Here is a 16,562-nt window from a genome sequence, read left to right as displayed (position 1 = left end):
AGAGTGATGCAGAATGAGGCAGGATGAATACAAGTGCACAAGGGTGTACGAGAGTGATGCAGAATGAGGTAGGATGAATACTAGTGCATAAGGGTGTATGAAAGTGATGCAGAATGAGGTAGGATGAATACAAGTGAACAAGGGTATGACCGAATGTACGTTAGAGGGCATGGATGTGTACATGTCAGTGACGTATGACAGCTGTGGTTGAGAAGTGCTGTAATGTTTGTGTAAATACATGCCTGTCTGTGCTTTCGCGCACATGCTCATTTGCATAAATGGGAAAACTACATGCTCCCCTTACCATCCTGCCTCATTCTGCATCACTCTCGTACACCCTTGTGCACTCTCATTCATCCTAGCCATACCTGAAGCACCCTTGTACACCCTTCTTATTCATCCTACTGTTTCTGCATAACTCTCGTACACCCTTGTGCACTCTCATTCATCCTACCCATACCTGATGCACCCTTGTACACCCTTCTTATTCATCCTACTGATTCTCCACCACTCTCGTACACCCTTGTGCACTCTCATTCATCCTACCTATATCTGATGCACCCTTGTACACCCTTCTTATTCATCCTACTGATTCTCCACCACTCTCGTACACCCTTGTGCACTCTCATTCATCCTACCTATATCTGATGCACCCTTGTACACCCTTCTAATTCATCCTACTGATTCTCCATCACTCTCGTACACCCTTGTGCACTCTCATTCATCCTACCCATACCTGATGCACCCTTGTACACCCTTCTTATTCATCCTACTGTTTCTGCATCACTCTCGTACACCCTTGTGCACTCTCATTCATCCTACCTATACCTGATGCACCCTTGTACACCCTTCTTATCCATCCTACTGTTTCTCCATCACTCTCGTACACCCTTGTGCACTCTCATTCATCCTACCTATACCTGATGCACCCTTGTGCATTCTCATTCATCCTACTTGATGCACCCTTGTACACCCTTCTTATTCATCCTACTGATTCTGCATCACTCTCGTACACCCTTGTGCACTCTCATTCATCCTACCCATACCTGATGCACCCTTGTACACCCTTCTTATTCATCCTACTGATTCTGCATAACTCTCGTACACCCTTGTGCATTCTCATTCATCCTACTTGATGCACCCTTGTACACCCTTCTTATTCATCCTACTGTTTCTGCATAACTCTCGTACACCCTTGTGCACTCTCATTCATCCTACCCATACCTGATGCACCCTTGTACACCCTTCTTATTCATCCTACTGATTCTCCACCACTCTCGTACACCCTTGTGCACTCTCATTCATCCTACCTATATCTGATGCACCCTTGTACACCCTTCTTATTCATCCTACTGATTCTCCACCACTCTCGTACACCCTTGTGCACTCTCATTCATCCTAGCCATACCTGAAGCACCCTTGTACACCCTTCTTATTCATCCTACTGTTTCTGCATAACTCTCGTACACCCTTGTGCACTCTCATTCATCCTACCCATACCTGATGCACCCTTGTACACCCTTCTTATTCATCCTACTGATTCTCCACCACTCTCGTACACCCTTGTGCACTCTCATTCATCCTAGCCATACCTGAAGCACCCTTGTACACCCTTCTTATTCATCCTACTGTTTCTGCATAACTCTCGTACACCCTTGTGCACTCTCATTCATCCTACCCATACCTGATGCACCCTTGTACACCCTTCTTATTCATCCTACTGATTCTCCACCACTCTCGTACACCCTTGTGCACTCTCATTCATCCTACCTATATCTGATGCACCCTTGTACACCCTTCTTATTCATCCTACTGATTCTCCACCACTCTCGTACACCCTTGTGCACTCTCATTCATCCTACCTATACCTGATGCACCCTTGTACACCCTTCTTATTCATCCTACTGATTCTCCACCACTCTCGTACACCCTTGTGCACTCTCATTCATCCTACCTATATCTGATGCACCCTTGTACACCCTTCTTATTCATCCTACTGATTCTCCACCACTCTCGTACACCCTTGTGCACTCTCATTCATCCTACCTATATCTGATGCACCCTTGTACACCCTTCTTATTCATCCTACTGATTCTGCATCACTCTCGTACACCCTTGTGCACTCTCATTCATCCTACCCATACCTGATGCACCCTTGTACACCCTTCTTATTCATCCTACTGATTCTCCACCACTCTCGTACACCCTTGTGCATTCTCATTCATCCTACTTGATGCACCCTTGTACACCCTTCTTATTCATCCTACTGTTTCTGCATAACTCTCGTACACCCTTGTGCACTCTCATTCATCCTACCCATACCTGATGCACCCTTGTACACCCTTCTTATTCATCCTACTGCTCTCCACCACTCTCGTACACCCTTGTGCACTCTCATTCATCCTACCTATATCTGATGCACCCTTGTACACCCTTCTTATTCATCCTACTGATTCTCCACCACTCTCGTACACCCTTGTGCACTCTCATTCATCCTACCTATATCTGATGCACCCTTGTACACCCTTCTAATTCATCCTACTGATTCTCCATCACTCTCGTACACCCTTGTGCACTCTCATTCATCCTACCCATACCTGATGCACCCTTGTACACCCTTCTTATTCATCCTACTGTTTCTGCATCACTCTCGTACACCCTTGTGCACTCTCATTCATCCTACCTATACCTGATGCACCCTTGTACACCCTTCTTATCCATCCTACTGTTTCTGCATCATTCTCCTTCACCCTTGTGCACTCTCATTCCTCCTACCTATACCTGATGCACCCTAGTACACCCTTCTTATTCATCCTACTGTTTCTCCATCACTCTCGTACACCCTTGTGCACTCTCATTCATCCTACCTATACCTGATGCACCCTTGTGCACTCTCATTCATCCTACTTGATGCACCCTTGTACACCCTTCTTATTCATCCTACTGATTCTGCATCACTCTCGTACACCCTTGTGCACTCTCATTCATCCTACCTATACCTGATGCACCCTTGTACACCCTTCTTATTCATCCTACTGATTCTGCATCACTCTCCTACACCCTTGTGCACTCTCATTCATCCTACCCATACCTGATGCACCCTTGTACACCCTTCTTAAAACTGTTTCTGTATCACTCTCCTACACCCCGGTGCATTCTCATTCATCCTACCTATATCTGAAGCACCCTAGAGCATTCTCATTCATCTTACCTATACCTCAATACCTGATGCACCCTTGTGCATTCTCATACATCCTACCTATATCTGATGCACCCTGTGCATTCTCATTCATCCTACCTATACCTGATGCACCATGTGCACTCTCATTCATCCTACTAGTACCTATATATGATGCACCCTGGTGCATTCTCATTCATCCTACCTATATCTGATGCACCCTGTGCACTCCCAATGAGAGTGCACAAGGGTGTACGGGGTGATGGAGAATCAGTAGGATGAATAAGAAGGGTGTACAAGGGTGCATCAGATATAACAAGTTGAAGCTAGCCCTCGATTCGGCCTTCGATTCACAGCCTTCGATTCAGCCCTCGATTGGATTTTGCCGCCGATTCAGCCTTCGATTAGAGGGAATAGACAGAACATAGCGACCAATTCAGTTACCGATTCGAAAAACCTAGAATCTATGCCAGCTCTCTTACAACGAATACAAAAGGCAACACAATGATCAACTAGTGCCAAATCACTCAACAAGAAGATATTTACTTGCAAATAATGTCGGAAAGGACATAATATCACGAATTCGGCATAAAATAATGGTGACAACTGACAAGGGACACTAGCCCTCGATTCGGCCGTCGATTGGATTTTGTTCAACAACAAATAATTATGCATAATTCTAGCATAGATTGCCAGGTAACGATACCTAAACATATCCAGAAAGGTGCCAATGCAGAAAACCTTTTATTTGTGACAAAAAGCGTCCCTTGCTTGTGAGTTTCTTATCTCCAAATTGAGGCTCGCACCCAGTTAACCTGTCCTTGGTGCTGAACACTACTTAATCTCGCTCACAAACACACAAATACATAGATACACACGCAGACGCACATACATGCATATATGTCCTTGATGCTGAACACAGACGGTGCTGGCTTAGAATAGACTACATAAGAAAAGTGAAATACAGGGAAAACGTTTTTATTAAACAGAGCCTGGTGGTGACATACAGTAATGCCAGCATGGCGTGGTCAAGGAACACTTTCTGTTATCTCCTGTGTAGAGTTCAGATATTCATGTGCTCGGTACAATGAAGTTAGGGACTACCCAACATAACATCATGTATCATATTTTTGCTGCCATTTTGCTACAAAATAAAACAAACTATTTGAACAATGGTATTAAATGAGTTATTTCATAAGATAGAAATAACATAGGGTTGATGTAAAGTACGGTTTGTTAACAGATTTCGAAAAAGTAATAGAAATTCTCAACTCAAATTTGGGAAATAACTGAACAGCACATCTCTCTCTGTAGACAATCTGTCCGGGTGCCCTCCGGATTTTACCAAGCATTGATGCTGTACGTTATTACTCCGGGGAGGAGGTGTGACCTCCTTCTGGGAGTATTGGGAATGTATTTGTTTGCGCGTTCGCAGCTATAACTCACGATCCCGTCGTCGCATTGGTGTGTAACTTGGCATATCGTTTGCCTGGTTCGGCGTGGTGATGCACAATAGCTTTGTTACTCCATAACTACTTTAAACGTCAATCCAATATCGTAATTGCACCCCTATAATTAATGCTATGTCCCACTGCCCTGCCATAGGGACCATGTTATAATCCGTTATGCATGACTGGAATACTTCAGGCAGATACGGGGTATAAATCTTCCTTACTTGCTGTGATCGTATAGTCACTGTTACATTGAAAAATAGACAACGTGCATCACCACACGCAACCTAGCAAACGATATACCAAGTTACATACCAATGCGGCAACGGGAATTGTGAGTTTTAGCTGCGAACATGTGTAGAGTGACCTCCAGTCTGTGTATAAGTATGCCTTGTCCACTCGCAACTCGCTTACAGTATGTGCGCACGGGACGGACGATGCACTTTTACGCACAGTGTGAAAATGGGAAGTCTCTGGACCTTCAAACTTACCACACTTGTAGTTTATAATACGGAGGCTGTGACAATGTAAAAAGTTTACGCAGGGGATGAAAGATTGTTGAGACATATCTCTCAGAAAAGTGCGCGCGCCAGTGTCACTTCCGGGTGGTTAGATCCGGTGACCTTTGACCTTCGTGAAATGTTGCGATAATATAAATTAGCCTTTTTTATTGCAAATAGCTTGATAGCTATAGATCAGGCCGGCCTGCAATAAATTGTGGAAAGAGGATTTACTGCATATTTGTGATTTCTGATACATCTTAGTTGTAAGGCTGAATGGTTCGTTGATAATTGAAAAGGGGCCATCTAGATCTAACTTTGTGACTTTTCCCGGAATTTCTAGATCCCATCTATGTCATGCTGTAAAAACATACTTTTCAGCAGGTTGACCACTCCTGTATTGAAAGAAAAAGATAAACAAACACTTTTTCTTTACTTGCTCTAAAACACTACTTGGACTGTGCAGAGATGCAAAGTTTGTGTGGGTCAATACTTGTACATACTATAAATACTTCACGGAGAATTGTGTCCTACGGACTCTTGTTTACGGTTACAATTATAGACTCATTAGTGACTAAATACAGAGGCTGAAAGATTATAGCCTGAATTACTACAAATGAAAGCTGTGGTCCTACAGAGTCCTACAGTTCCAGAGCAAGGCATTGTCTCATTCTGCCATCTCATCATCGCCCTCTGCACTACCAGTGTCCTCGGTGCCCTTCTCTACAGCCGGTACCTCGGCAGACTGGACTGGTACGACCTTCTCGGCAGGCGGCGCCTCGATGGCCATCCTCGGTGCCTGGATACTCAGCACCCCGTCCTTGGACAGCACGGACGTGACGGTCTCGGGGTCCACCCCCTCGGGCAGCACAAACTCCCTCCTCAGCTCCTGATAGCGGAAGCTGTGGCCGGTCTGGTCGGCGTGGCGCGCTTCGTGCTTGCCCTGGACTCGGACTTTGTTGCCGACCGTTTTGACGCTGATCTCGTCGGGGGAGAAGCCTGTCACGTCAACTGACACAAGGTACTTCTCCGGGGTGGTTTCGTCCTTCGTTTCCTTCTTTCCTTGGCTGGAGAACTTGTAGTGTCGATAGTAGCAGTAGGAGACGACGAACAGAAGGAGAGTGACGGCTATGGAGGCTGGGATGTAGATGTGCAGGGGCAGGGGACTGGCGTCTGTACTGGGAGGGAGTGTTTCTCCAACTGGGAGGCCTATCAAAGAAATGAATCCCAACAAGTTGAAAGTTAGAGTCAGCATGTTAAGCAGGGCAGTCACATGTTATATTGTTCTTCATTGATTGTTTGTCTTTTTTCTAGTTACTTGCAATTAGCCTTCAGGCAACAATTTGCAATAATATTCAGTATCTAAGATACATTTACTTTGGTCACTCACTATCATTGTATGCAGAATAGGCCATGACTACAAACTACAGTTATCAAACCATTGAACCAAGAATTACCATAGAGTGGAACTAACTGTCACCAAGTACAGCAGATATTCTCACTAAATAGCTTTATCTAAGAATGCTTAAAGCTAGGTCCTCAAAAGGTTAGGTGTAACAGGGTACACACGTGTCTATACCTCTCTGGAAAATATGACTTACTTCAAATGTCTTTGAATAAACAGTAAAATGTAATTATATGCAGTTTCTTTACAAGGACTCCATCATTGATTCATATTTCAAAAAGCATGAGTATGTCTACAATTAGAAGACACTACACAATCAGCTTGCTGATGGTAAAACAAGAGAGCAAAACCTTGTCTGTCACAGTGTCAAAGTCTGTCTATACCTTGCCAAGGAAAGTATAATCTTACCGTAGGGTAGGGTGCTCTCCAGTAGGGCTGTCCTCATCTTGGATAGGGTTACTTTTGTAGTACCATAAATTGGAAGATCCCCTAGTATCAAATAATAGACAGGAAATTTGAATCATAAATTACATATTGATATCTTAGATTATAAGCCGAGGGATAGAAGTGATCTAAGATCACTATTTTCATACATAGAGATCAATTGAAGAAATATCTGAGCTATCAAGGATCATGAACATAATTTATGGCAAAAGATAACAATGACGTAACAAGCAGTAATATAGATACCAATTTTTTTTACAATTACAATCAAATTACACCTTAGTGGCCAACATTAAGATCAACTGGGTACTATGGTTCTTTATACAGAAACAATATGGATACATCCAAGGTGCATGTAATAGACAGGGAGGACAATACAATGTAGATGCTCTCTCTTGATTAAGGAGGCTGTACATGTATGGTTCAGAATATCTTCTCCAGTCATGAACAGTGATGAGGGGGATACAATTTCAGTCACATTTGGGACAGAATTCCTCCCACTGCAGCATCACCTAGCAGTGGGAAGTGGAACCAGTCATTATCATTTTGAGAAGGGTAGCAGAGGGCCTACCGAAACATTGGCAGATAATTGGTATTGGTTGCGTTGTGTACAAAGAACCTCAAAACCCAACAATTTCATCAATCTTGACAAAAAGCAAGTTGAAGCTTACTGCTTACCTGTCTCAAAACAGGTGACATGAGCTATGTTGATGTTCAGGTCATTCCCTGAATGATAAGATGTCAAGGAAAAAACCTGTGTGATATGAAGAAAAGATTCCTCAAAAAGCTGTAATGCAGCAGTCTGGAAAACATCCCAGACTTTTGTCCCAAAAATATGTATATTATGACACTTCAAAACGTGTCTCATGATGAATGAAAACATAATATGTTTAGAAACTGAGGTAAAGTAAAAGCAGTTTGAATTCGAAGCATAGTTTAATGCTTCAGACGAAGCGTAATGCTTTTTACAAAGGCAATAGTGCAATGCAGCTTTGCTATGGCTTGCATTTGTGTATCATAGCCAAGTACATCGGGTCAACCCTTCTCTTCTTGATAAGTGCGTTGGGTTCTTTTAGTGCACAGCTTAAGGCTACTGGCTGTACATCATCGGCTATAATGTCAAGAAACTTACCTGCACTCCATAACGGCTATTCGGTCTGAGGTCTGTCAACAGGAAATGTTGTAGGTTCTGAGAAATTGTAAGAAAGAAGACATGTTCTTTCAGTTTTGACTTAGGAATATTTTTGGTTTAGCATGGTAAGTATTGATGAACAGTGGTGCTGAATTATGAAGAAGAAAACATGTTCAAGTAGATGGCTTTCTTTTGTTTATCATTTAGTTTATCATTTTTCAGAATAGCAAATATGGAGAATGGCAGAAGGCAATAATCAAGTCAAAACAGGTAAGTAAGATCTAGGTTGGTTCTCTTACCCCAGGTACTATAGTAGAGTTTGCAGTAGTTTCCTCTATCCAGCTGAGAATACTGAGTTTAACACACCGTCCCCATCTGACCAGGAAGCTGGTGATGTGGCCTGTTCTGTTGTCAGGCCTGTCCCATGTCAGGTTGGCGGAGATCCCGTCTGGGGTGGGGATGACGGAGGCTTGGATGTTCTGTACAGGGCCTGGTGCTGGAGCTGGAGAGGTGGAGAAGAGAGGGTCTTAATTTCGTGGTAGAGGGGAAAAGGAGTAGCCTGGATGCTAGCCTTTTTAGCTTTAGTACTAGTATGCTCTCTCGGTCGCTTTGGCAAGGGAAGCTACCAAGAGAGCAAAGTAGGTGTTTGGTATATTCAATGATTGCAGCAGGCACACAAAGCACATTACTGAACATGTTACCGCTGTGTGATGATTTGAATGAGGAGAGGTCTCTGGGAAAATAGCAAACATGAATTACCACAAAAATGTCAGGATTTACGTACGGACAGGCACAGGATGAGCACAAGCTGATGCTTACTCCTGCCTTATGCATCATGATCAGTTTAACTGCTATGTAATTCTTTAGTCACATTCATTTGTGTCATATTCTTACCCTGTCTTCCCAATGACGTGCATATCACATCTATGTCACAATGATTTGCAAATATCATTTTAAAAGATTGCACACCAGCATAACCATAACGTCTACTGTTAAAGGAGAGTAAGTCACTCACCTTCAGTCATGCAGGTGTAATTTTCAATCTGGGAACAATCTGCAGATTTGTAAGTTTAGGAAATAAAAGACATGTCATAATTTCTTTTTTTCTTTCTGTAAAAGATGCATGAAATGACATGAAAGGTAGGGGGTCAAGAGTGAATAGTAGAATAAAATAGGAATACAACAATATAGCATCAGCAAGCTACAGATTTGATAACAAGCATTTGACTGCATGCAAATTATCATGATGACATTTGCCACCATCAGCTGGTGAATGAGAGACACAATCCCACCTGTGAGATCTAACACAATAGGGGATCCCTTCGCTGCACCACATGTAGTGTAGGGTTGGAGCTGTACGGACGATAACAATGACACTTTCAGAGGGCAGAAAAGCTTTTTTTGTTCTTGTTTTGTTTTATTTGTTTTATTTATTCGCACATAAAAACAGAAAACAATAATAAATCAATTAGAAATACAATAAGAACGTGCAGGAGGAGGAAAGAAACCTGCAAGGCTTATAGAAGCCCTCCTCTTAACTGGTAAAGGAGAGTAAGTCACTCACCTTCAGTCATGCAGGTGTAATTTTCAATCTGGGAACAATCTGCAGATTTGTAAGTTTAGGAAATAAAAGACATGTCATAATTTCTTTTTTTCTTTCTGTAAAAGATGCATGAAATGACATGAAAGGTAGGGGGTCAACTACTTAAATAAAAGTCTGATCAAATTATCATATCAGCGGAAACTTACCTTCTGCTACTTGGTATCAATTTCCCACGAGCTCTGGAGGGCTTCAACTTTCAGGAAACTTGAAAAGGAGACACACATGATGTAGTCATATGCAAATAACCTTTGATGTGAGGGTCAAGGGTGACTATAACGTAAAATAATTACCGAGGTATACCGGTCGGGAGACCCTCTGGAGACCACGCCGGCCGACTGCTGCGACCTGAAGGCGGTACCTGTTGCATGCTGGGAGCCTCACAGCTGTGAGAGATAAGGATGTAGTCTGGAAAATAATTGGTTTGTTGGTTGTAGTGACTGGTACACAAGAAAGTCAAAGAACATCTCACTCCACATCCATGATCTAATTGTAAAAGTTCAAGAAAAGTACAGGAGGGTCAAAAGGTTGCTGTGAGCTGCGAGTCATGTCAGAAGTAAAGAGAGGTGCATTGGTGGCTCATTGAATGCAATAGTTTTCTTGTATTTGTCTTCTGAATCCGACCTATATTTTGGATCTTGGCACAAGTGTTCCTTCAAGGGACAGTTTTTTTAAGGCTAAGGACTTGGAGAAGTCTGGCAATTTGAAGTCGAAATACATAATGTCTTGATGACTTTCAGAGCTGTCAAAAACAAACAGAAGAATGAGGGAAGGAAGAATTTGAACCTGTACCAGCGCTTCCATCTACCAGGCCTAGGTGTATGACTGCAGTCTTTGGACAAATGACTTCAACATCAAATAGCAAAAAGACAGGTCTGCAAGTTTCATCTGCCAGATCTCCAAAATTAAGATCATTACCTGCTATACCTATATATGTAGCAATGATACTAGAGGATTACTACAGTAGTTAGGAGAAAGCATATCTTGTACAGACCAATGGGAATAGACTCCATAGATAAGCAAGGAAGGGATTTCCCCCTCATTTTATAATGTGTGAATAAGCCTCCCTTTTCCTTCATAATTTCATCCTACCTGCTCAAGAAAAATAACTTATACTAATTGTTTTCACAGTGTAGAAGCTAAGCTGACTATATCCTTTAGTCAAACATACTGGAACAAAGTGCTATAAAAGGACCATAGGATAGAGAAATCCCAACATTTTCAGCCTTCCTGTGAAAATGAGAAACATGTTCTAAATATAGAATACAACACGGGGTATTCCGCATCACCAGAGGTACCAGCCCGACCGCGGGTAGGATCGCCCAACGGCCGCAACCGTAAGTATACTTGCACTGGGCCAGTCCATTCTAAATACAGGGGGGACAATTTTCGGTTAAATTTTTACAAGAGAACATCATGAAAACAGAATGGTGGGAGAAAAACTTGCATATACACTATATTCATTCCCTAAAAGCTATGTGTACCAATGTGCAGACTTTGCCATCAGACTCTGTTTCCATGTTCATATGCCAGTTCAGCATCATTCTTTTGAATCCGAGAACCAACAGACTGAATTGGTGTGGCCTGGAGCACCCCTCGGCCAGGAAGTCTGAACAAGTTTTTACTTTCCATGACCACATGTAATCTCCAAGCAGATCCACACCAGGCGCGAAAATCGTAGTATGCTAGCCAGAGAAGGTCCAGTCAGCTATAGAGGGTCCAATAGCCCGGTAGGCGCGAAAATCGTAGTATGCTAGCCAGAGAAGGTCCAGTCAGCTAGAGAGGGTCCAATAGGCTATAATTGGACCCTCTCTGGCTGACTGGACCTTCTCTGGCTAGCATACTACGATTTTCGCGCCCGGTGTGGATCTGCTTGGAGATTAGACCACATGTTCCTTGTGTCATAGAAAACCAAGTGTAGTCTGCAGGGGTGAAAGGAGAGGTTTAAGGTTTCTTGTCCCAACACATCCAATTAAATAGGGTCACAAGGAGCCCAGCACAGAGGGCTGAGGTGTACTGTGATTCACTTTACCTTCACGGTAGAAAATTTCACGGTGTAGCGAAAATGGACATTTTCACTGAACTTTAACTTCATGGTGGTGGCAAGTGATTTACCGGATGGATGTGTGAAGGAATCATAAATAATTACAACTTACAGGTTTTTCACGGTGATGGTACAGAGATGACCATAAAAACAGTGAACATAAAAGTTACAGTGAAAGAAACATTAGAATTACAGTAACTCATGCATTAGCATAGGGTTTCTCAGGAAATAGTAGCCTGTGATCAGGACCAGCTTTTCATATTAGTGCAGATGTTAGCATCCTTCAAATCAAAAGAAATGCAATTCGCCACCCTCAACTTTGCCCCAGTGTGTAGAATGGAATTCCCTAGCTGGAATGCATCTGTCTTTCAGTGACCTAAACTCTTTAAGGACAACAACACCTGAAGGAAAGAAAGGGCTTGGAGAGATCTAAAAGGCCAAGGAAAGGATTCTCCATAATTTTAACATGCACATCTCAGGTACATGCTAACATCTTCAAGAGAGAAACCTTAAATCAGGTAGCATCAACCACTGATGTATGTATTATAAGAATCTATTAGAGTCACTTGATAAAAGCTGAAAAAGCTGGACAATTGTGAAACAGAGAGTAAGCTAAAACATGATTAATCCATACAAGACTGGGAACCCTGATACATGCTAAGTAGGTCAGGAAACCAATGGGCCTGATCAACGAAATACCTCGTTTCTCAGAAAAACAGATCATTAGTTTGCCTTATCCCTCTCCAATTGTTATTTCTACCTTGTCTGAACTGTATTTGCTCATCATCTAGAATTTCATCGCAATTCAATCGCTTACAATGAACTGACTACAAATTTTGCAGACCGCTTTTTCAAGCTCACAAGAATATCTGTGGCGGTAGTTTCAAAAGAGAACAACTGTAACTTCTCAGGCCACCCTTTGAAAAACTGTTATTATGTTACATAGAACAAATATGTCATGTAAATCCGAGTGTGTCACATAGGATTTGTCTTGCACTGTTGCCTTGGAAAGCTCTTGGCTGAACGTGACATACTGGAGGAAGCTGCCTTTCAGCAAGAGCTGCCATTAAGAACGTTGAGTCCCTCCGACTGTTGGTGGGATGGTGGGAAACAACTAGTCTACAGTAACCACGCTGGCTGACAAATGGTAAAATTCATCAAAAAAATCTGCCTGGGGAGTTAAGTCACCATAGGGTAACATTTGTCCACACCCTTATGAGGAGAAATTTTTTACTGTAAACTGTTGGCTCTCTCTCCTGGCCAATCATTCACCCAGTACAGGCTGTGACAGTATGTAGATTCTGATATCCTTAAGCCGGCGTCACAATTCATGCGAGCGTTGGCCGAATTTGTAGATCGCCCAAAGCTCGCCGAATTTCAAAATCGCCCGAGCGTCGGCCGTATCTTCCAATGAAAATCTCGGGTGACGTCCGAGGAACACTAAAAGCTAAAAATCCCCCATCAGATGGTACCATCTCTTGGACATGGACGAAGTCAGAATCCACTAATATAGTAAAAGGCCAATATTTGGATCAACTTTGATATCTAAAAATTGTCCGAAGCCCGCGTAATCGACAGGACGTCGGCCGTACGTCGGCCGAAAATACCCATTTGGAGCTCGCAGACACGTCGGCCGAGCTGAATTCTTGATTTGTGACGGGGGCTTTACAACCCTTTGGACGGCCTGATAGAGGCTAGTTGGTGGGGTAGTAGGAAACAACTAATGTCCAAGCAGATGTAGAAAGGCAAAATGATAACGTTTCTCAAGCTCCCGTTTCCGAATTCCATGGAACAGCGGGCCTTTCTACTCCACAGAAGCAGGAGCTTGGGAAACGTTACAATTTTGCCTTGCTACATCTGCTTGGAGACTAGGCGACAACCTCAGCTGTGGATTGCTTGTGGCACCAAGGGTGGCTTGAAGGAAGAGTTGCCATTACTTCTAGGACAACAGAACCCTGGGTGGTAGCGATGGGGTCACACACCCCTGGTGCAGGGACCACCTCTGCAGGTGTGTAGCTCAATAACTTAGAAATTCCCCTTGGGCAGAGCTCCCCACTAATTTGACAGTACACAACCCACTGATTGCAAGCAATTTTCAGGACTGTCACACCGGCAGTTGTTACAAGAGAAGCTCAGCGGGGCTTTGCAGCCTTGTGGTGCCCGCACAACACACTTCTGGAAGCTGACCAAGAATTTGCTTCGTTATAATTTATAGGAAAGAGTCGAACATGCAATCAGGGCCTTTTCCATTCCTGTTCACATGGCATATAGCTTAATCATAGGGCCTTTCATTAGCAGTTGTAAATCAGCTGCCAGGTGGGAGCATACTTTCAAAAGGAAGCTGGTTAACAAACCGCTAAACTGCTGTAAATCCTCGCACTTGGATAAAGCATGTTTGTGAGAGAAGTTGATGTGATGCAAAGCGAATGTTTGAAAATGTTATACAAACATGTGAGACATTTGAACACCAAAAGACTTGTATCAAGACGGGATGTTTGTGAGATTCTCTCCAGACAAAGGAATGATGGGCACTACGTCAATGATCACTGTGTATAACATCAGGGCAGGCCCATTACCTTTCTGATGATGTATGTTAATTGTCTTGTTCATAATGACTTAACACCTTTTGTGCATATTCTGTTACATGTAGTCTTAGGTTAACTTAACCAGTTTATTTGTAACCATTCTTATAACCATGTCAGTGTAACAAGTAATGATATTTTTAAAATCTGTGAGATTTAAGCAAGTTCCTCAAGGTTTGGAAAAAGTTCCAGTTGACTGTGAATGACGGTATCCACATTGCCATTCAATGGAATCCCCTGCTTTGGTTTATATAAAGAGGTGGGTATCTTTCCCAGACAACTGCAAGCAAATGAAGCGGAATAATGGAACTTAAACACATGTGTTGTAGTAGAGACATCCAAAATGTATGTCATGGGCCCAAACGTCAGTGGTCCATCACCTTAGCTTATAGACTTCCCCAGTCCCACTGTGCTCATAATCTCAAGTCCAAGCAGATGCATGGATTCAGTTCCTTTCTGTGTTTTATGCCTGCTTTTGCAACATCCAAGGAGGAAGTGAACCATTAACAAATACAATACTATAAAAGTGTACTAAATGTTTAAACAGCAGGTACTAGTATTGTACACCTTCACTAGATCTACACTGAGAATGAGCCGGATCCTTACATCTGCTTGGAGATGAAGCTCATACTGCAATGTACTTGTACAGTCCTTACAGTGCATGTCCTTTTCATCTATTTGATACATGTAGCAGGAATTGTAAACCTTCACTACACTGAGAATAAGCTGGATGCTTACATCTGCTTCGAAAAAAGTGCTTCTACTGTAATATACTTCTAATAAGTAATCAAGGCTAGCTGTTTTTCAATGCTCAAGGATATTTGAGAAGGGTGAAAAAAATTCACTAAAAATGTGTTCTCTCTGACTGGTAGATTTGTTTATTTAATAACTTCACCAGGGGAAACATCACCCAGCAGTATTTTTATGTACCCTGGGGGGAAAAACTTCAGACATAAGCTATGTGTATCAACATCAAATGAAATTAACAATACAACATCACTGAAAAGAGCAACTACTCAGAAGCTCTAGTACTAAGATCAGCACAAAGCACCAATAGATCCACCAAGCAGAACTAAGCCTGGAAATTGGTTTTCCTCCTCTCTCCGTCCAACCAAAACAAGATAATTGCACCTCAGACATCCCTTCCTCACAAATAGACCTATTACTTGTAATTACCGGGTCGTCTGAAAAGCAGGCACTTCCATGCCGTCCAGTTTGTCTGGTCTTTCCTTCTTCTTTAACCGGGGATAAATAAGGATAATGGGTTATGATGAGTTTACTTCAGTCACAAAGCTTGCTCAATATTTCTACCTTGTCGGCTTTTGTTCTTCACAGCTCTTTTTACACCAGAATGCTGAAGACAGTTCAACTGAAGCTTACCGGTAGTTTCTTCATGCACCACTTCTCATGTCACATCCTTCATTCTGTGGGTCAAAGGGCAAAAACTCAATATAGCAAAGATCAGTTTGTGTCAAAACAATTCTTTTGGGAGAATAGATCTTGGATTGGGACATCATCAATACTGCTCTGGCTTACTCACTGGGTCTTGCGGTGCGGGAGGAAAGGAAGTTTTGGCTATATTCTTGCTACTTTTCCATCAAGTTGAGCAACGATGCTTTATATTTGCAGTTGTAACAACTGCATGGGAGTGCAGTAATGCAGTACAAGACAGAGCACATTTGCGACAAGAGCTCAACACAAAAACGATGAACATAAAACCGACTTTAATATTTCACAATTTTCAGTAATAACTAAATGATTTTAAGAGATTTTTGATTGGCTATTCAGTTGTGCCACCCTTATGTGACCCCTCTAACAAACATTATTATTCCTGGCAAATTGGTCTATACCGTGCACACTAATTACCCCCATCCCAAACCATCAACAGGTGGAAACAAGTGAAAGGATCCCCGCTGTTCATCTCAGCACACCTGCGTCTCACCTGGTGGGAACAAGTCCGCATTGTCTTTACAATCGTAATGCTAATTAGTTAGGTTTTGAATATAGTCTAACATCATGTCAGCTTCAGTGGATAGTCAAAGGCAGGATGTTGTGATGACTACCTTATGCATAGATTTTTAAAAAGATTACCATGTTTTCAGTAGATGGCTTAAGCTTGTTGTGATATTTTATATATGAGTAGCCGTTGACAAAACAAATTACTCCCATGGCTTTTTAATTTACTAGCTGAAATTCTGATTTTGATATCTCATTTTGTAGAATTCA

General features: G+C 42.4%; 1 protein-coding gene across 1 annotated transcript; it reads right to left on the bottom strand.

The window, feature by feature from the left end:
- Positions 1-5,675: 5,675 nt before the first annotated feature.
- On the bottom strand, positions 5,676-9,459 carry LOC136434117 (uncharacterized). Its single transcript, XM_066426883.1, has 7 exons — positions 9,403-9,459; positions 9,126-9,164; positions 8,410-8,612; positions 8,111-8,167; positions 7,657-7,732; positions 6,943-7,023; positions 5,676-6,338 (listed from the first exon to the last, which is right to left on the bottom strand). The coding sequence occupies exons 2-7, from the start codon at positions 9,133-9,135 to the stop codon at positions 5,797-5,799; spliced, it is 969 nt and encodes a 322-aa protein (XP_066282980.1). The 5' UTR covers positions 9,136-9,164; positions 9,403-9,459; the 3' UTR covers positions 5,676-5,796.
- Positions 9,460-16,562: the final 7,103 nt, after the last annotated feature.

This window comes from Branchiostoma lanceolatum, chromosome 4 (assembly GCF_035083965.1).
Source record: "Branchiostoma lanceolatum isolate klBraLanc5 chromosome 4, klBraLanc5.hap2, whole genome shotgun sequence".
NCBI classification, from domain to species: Eukaryota; Metazoa; Chordata; class Leptocardii; order Amphioxiformes; family Branchiostomatidae; genus Branchiostoma; species Branchiostoma lanceolatum.
This window is presented reverse-complemented; position numbering and strand designations above follow the sequence as displayed.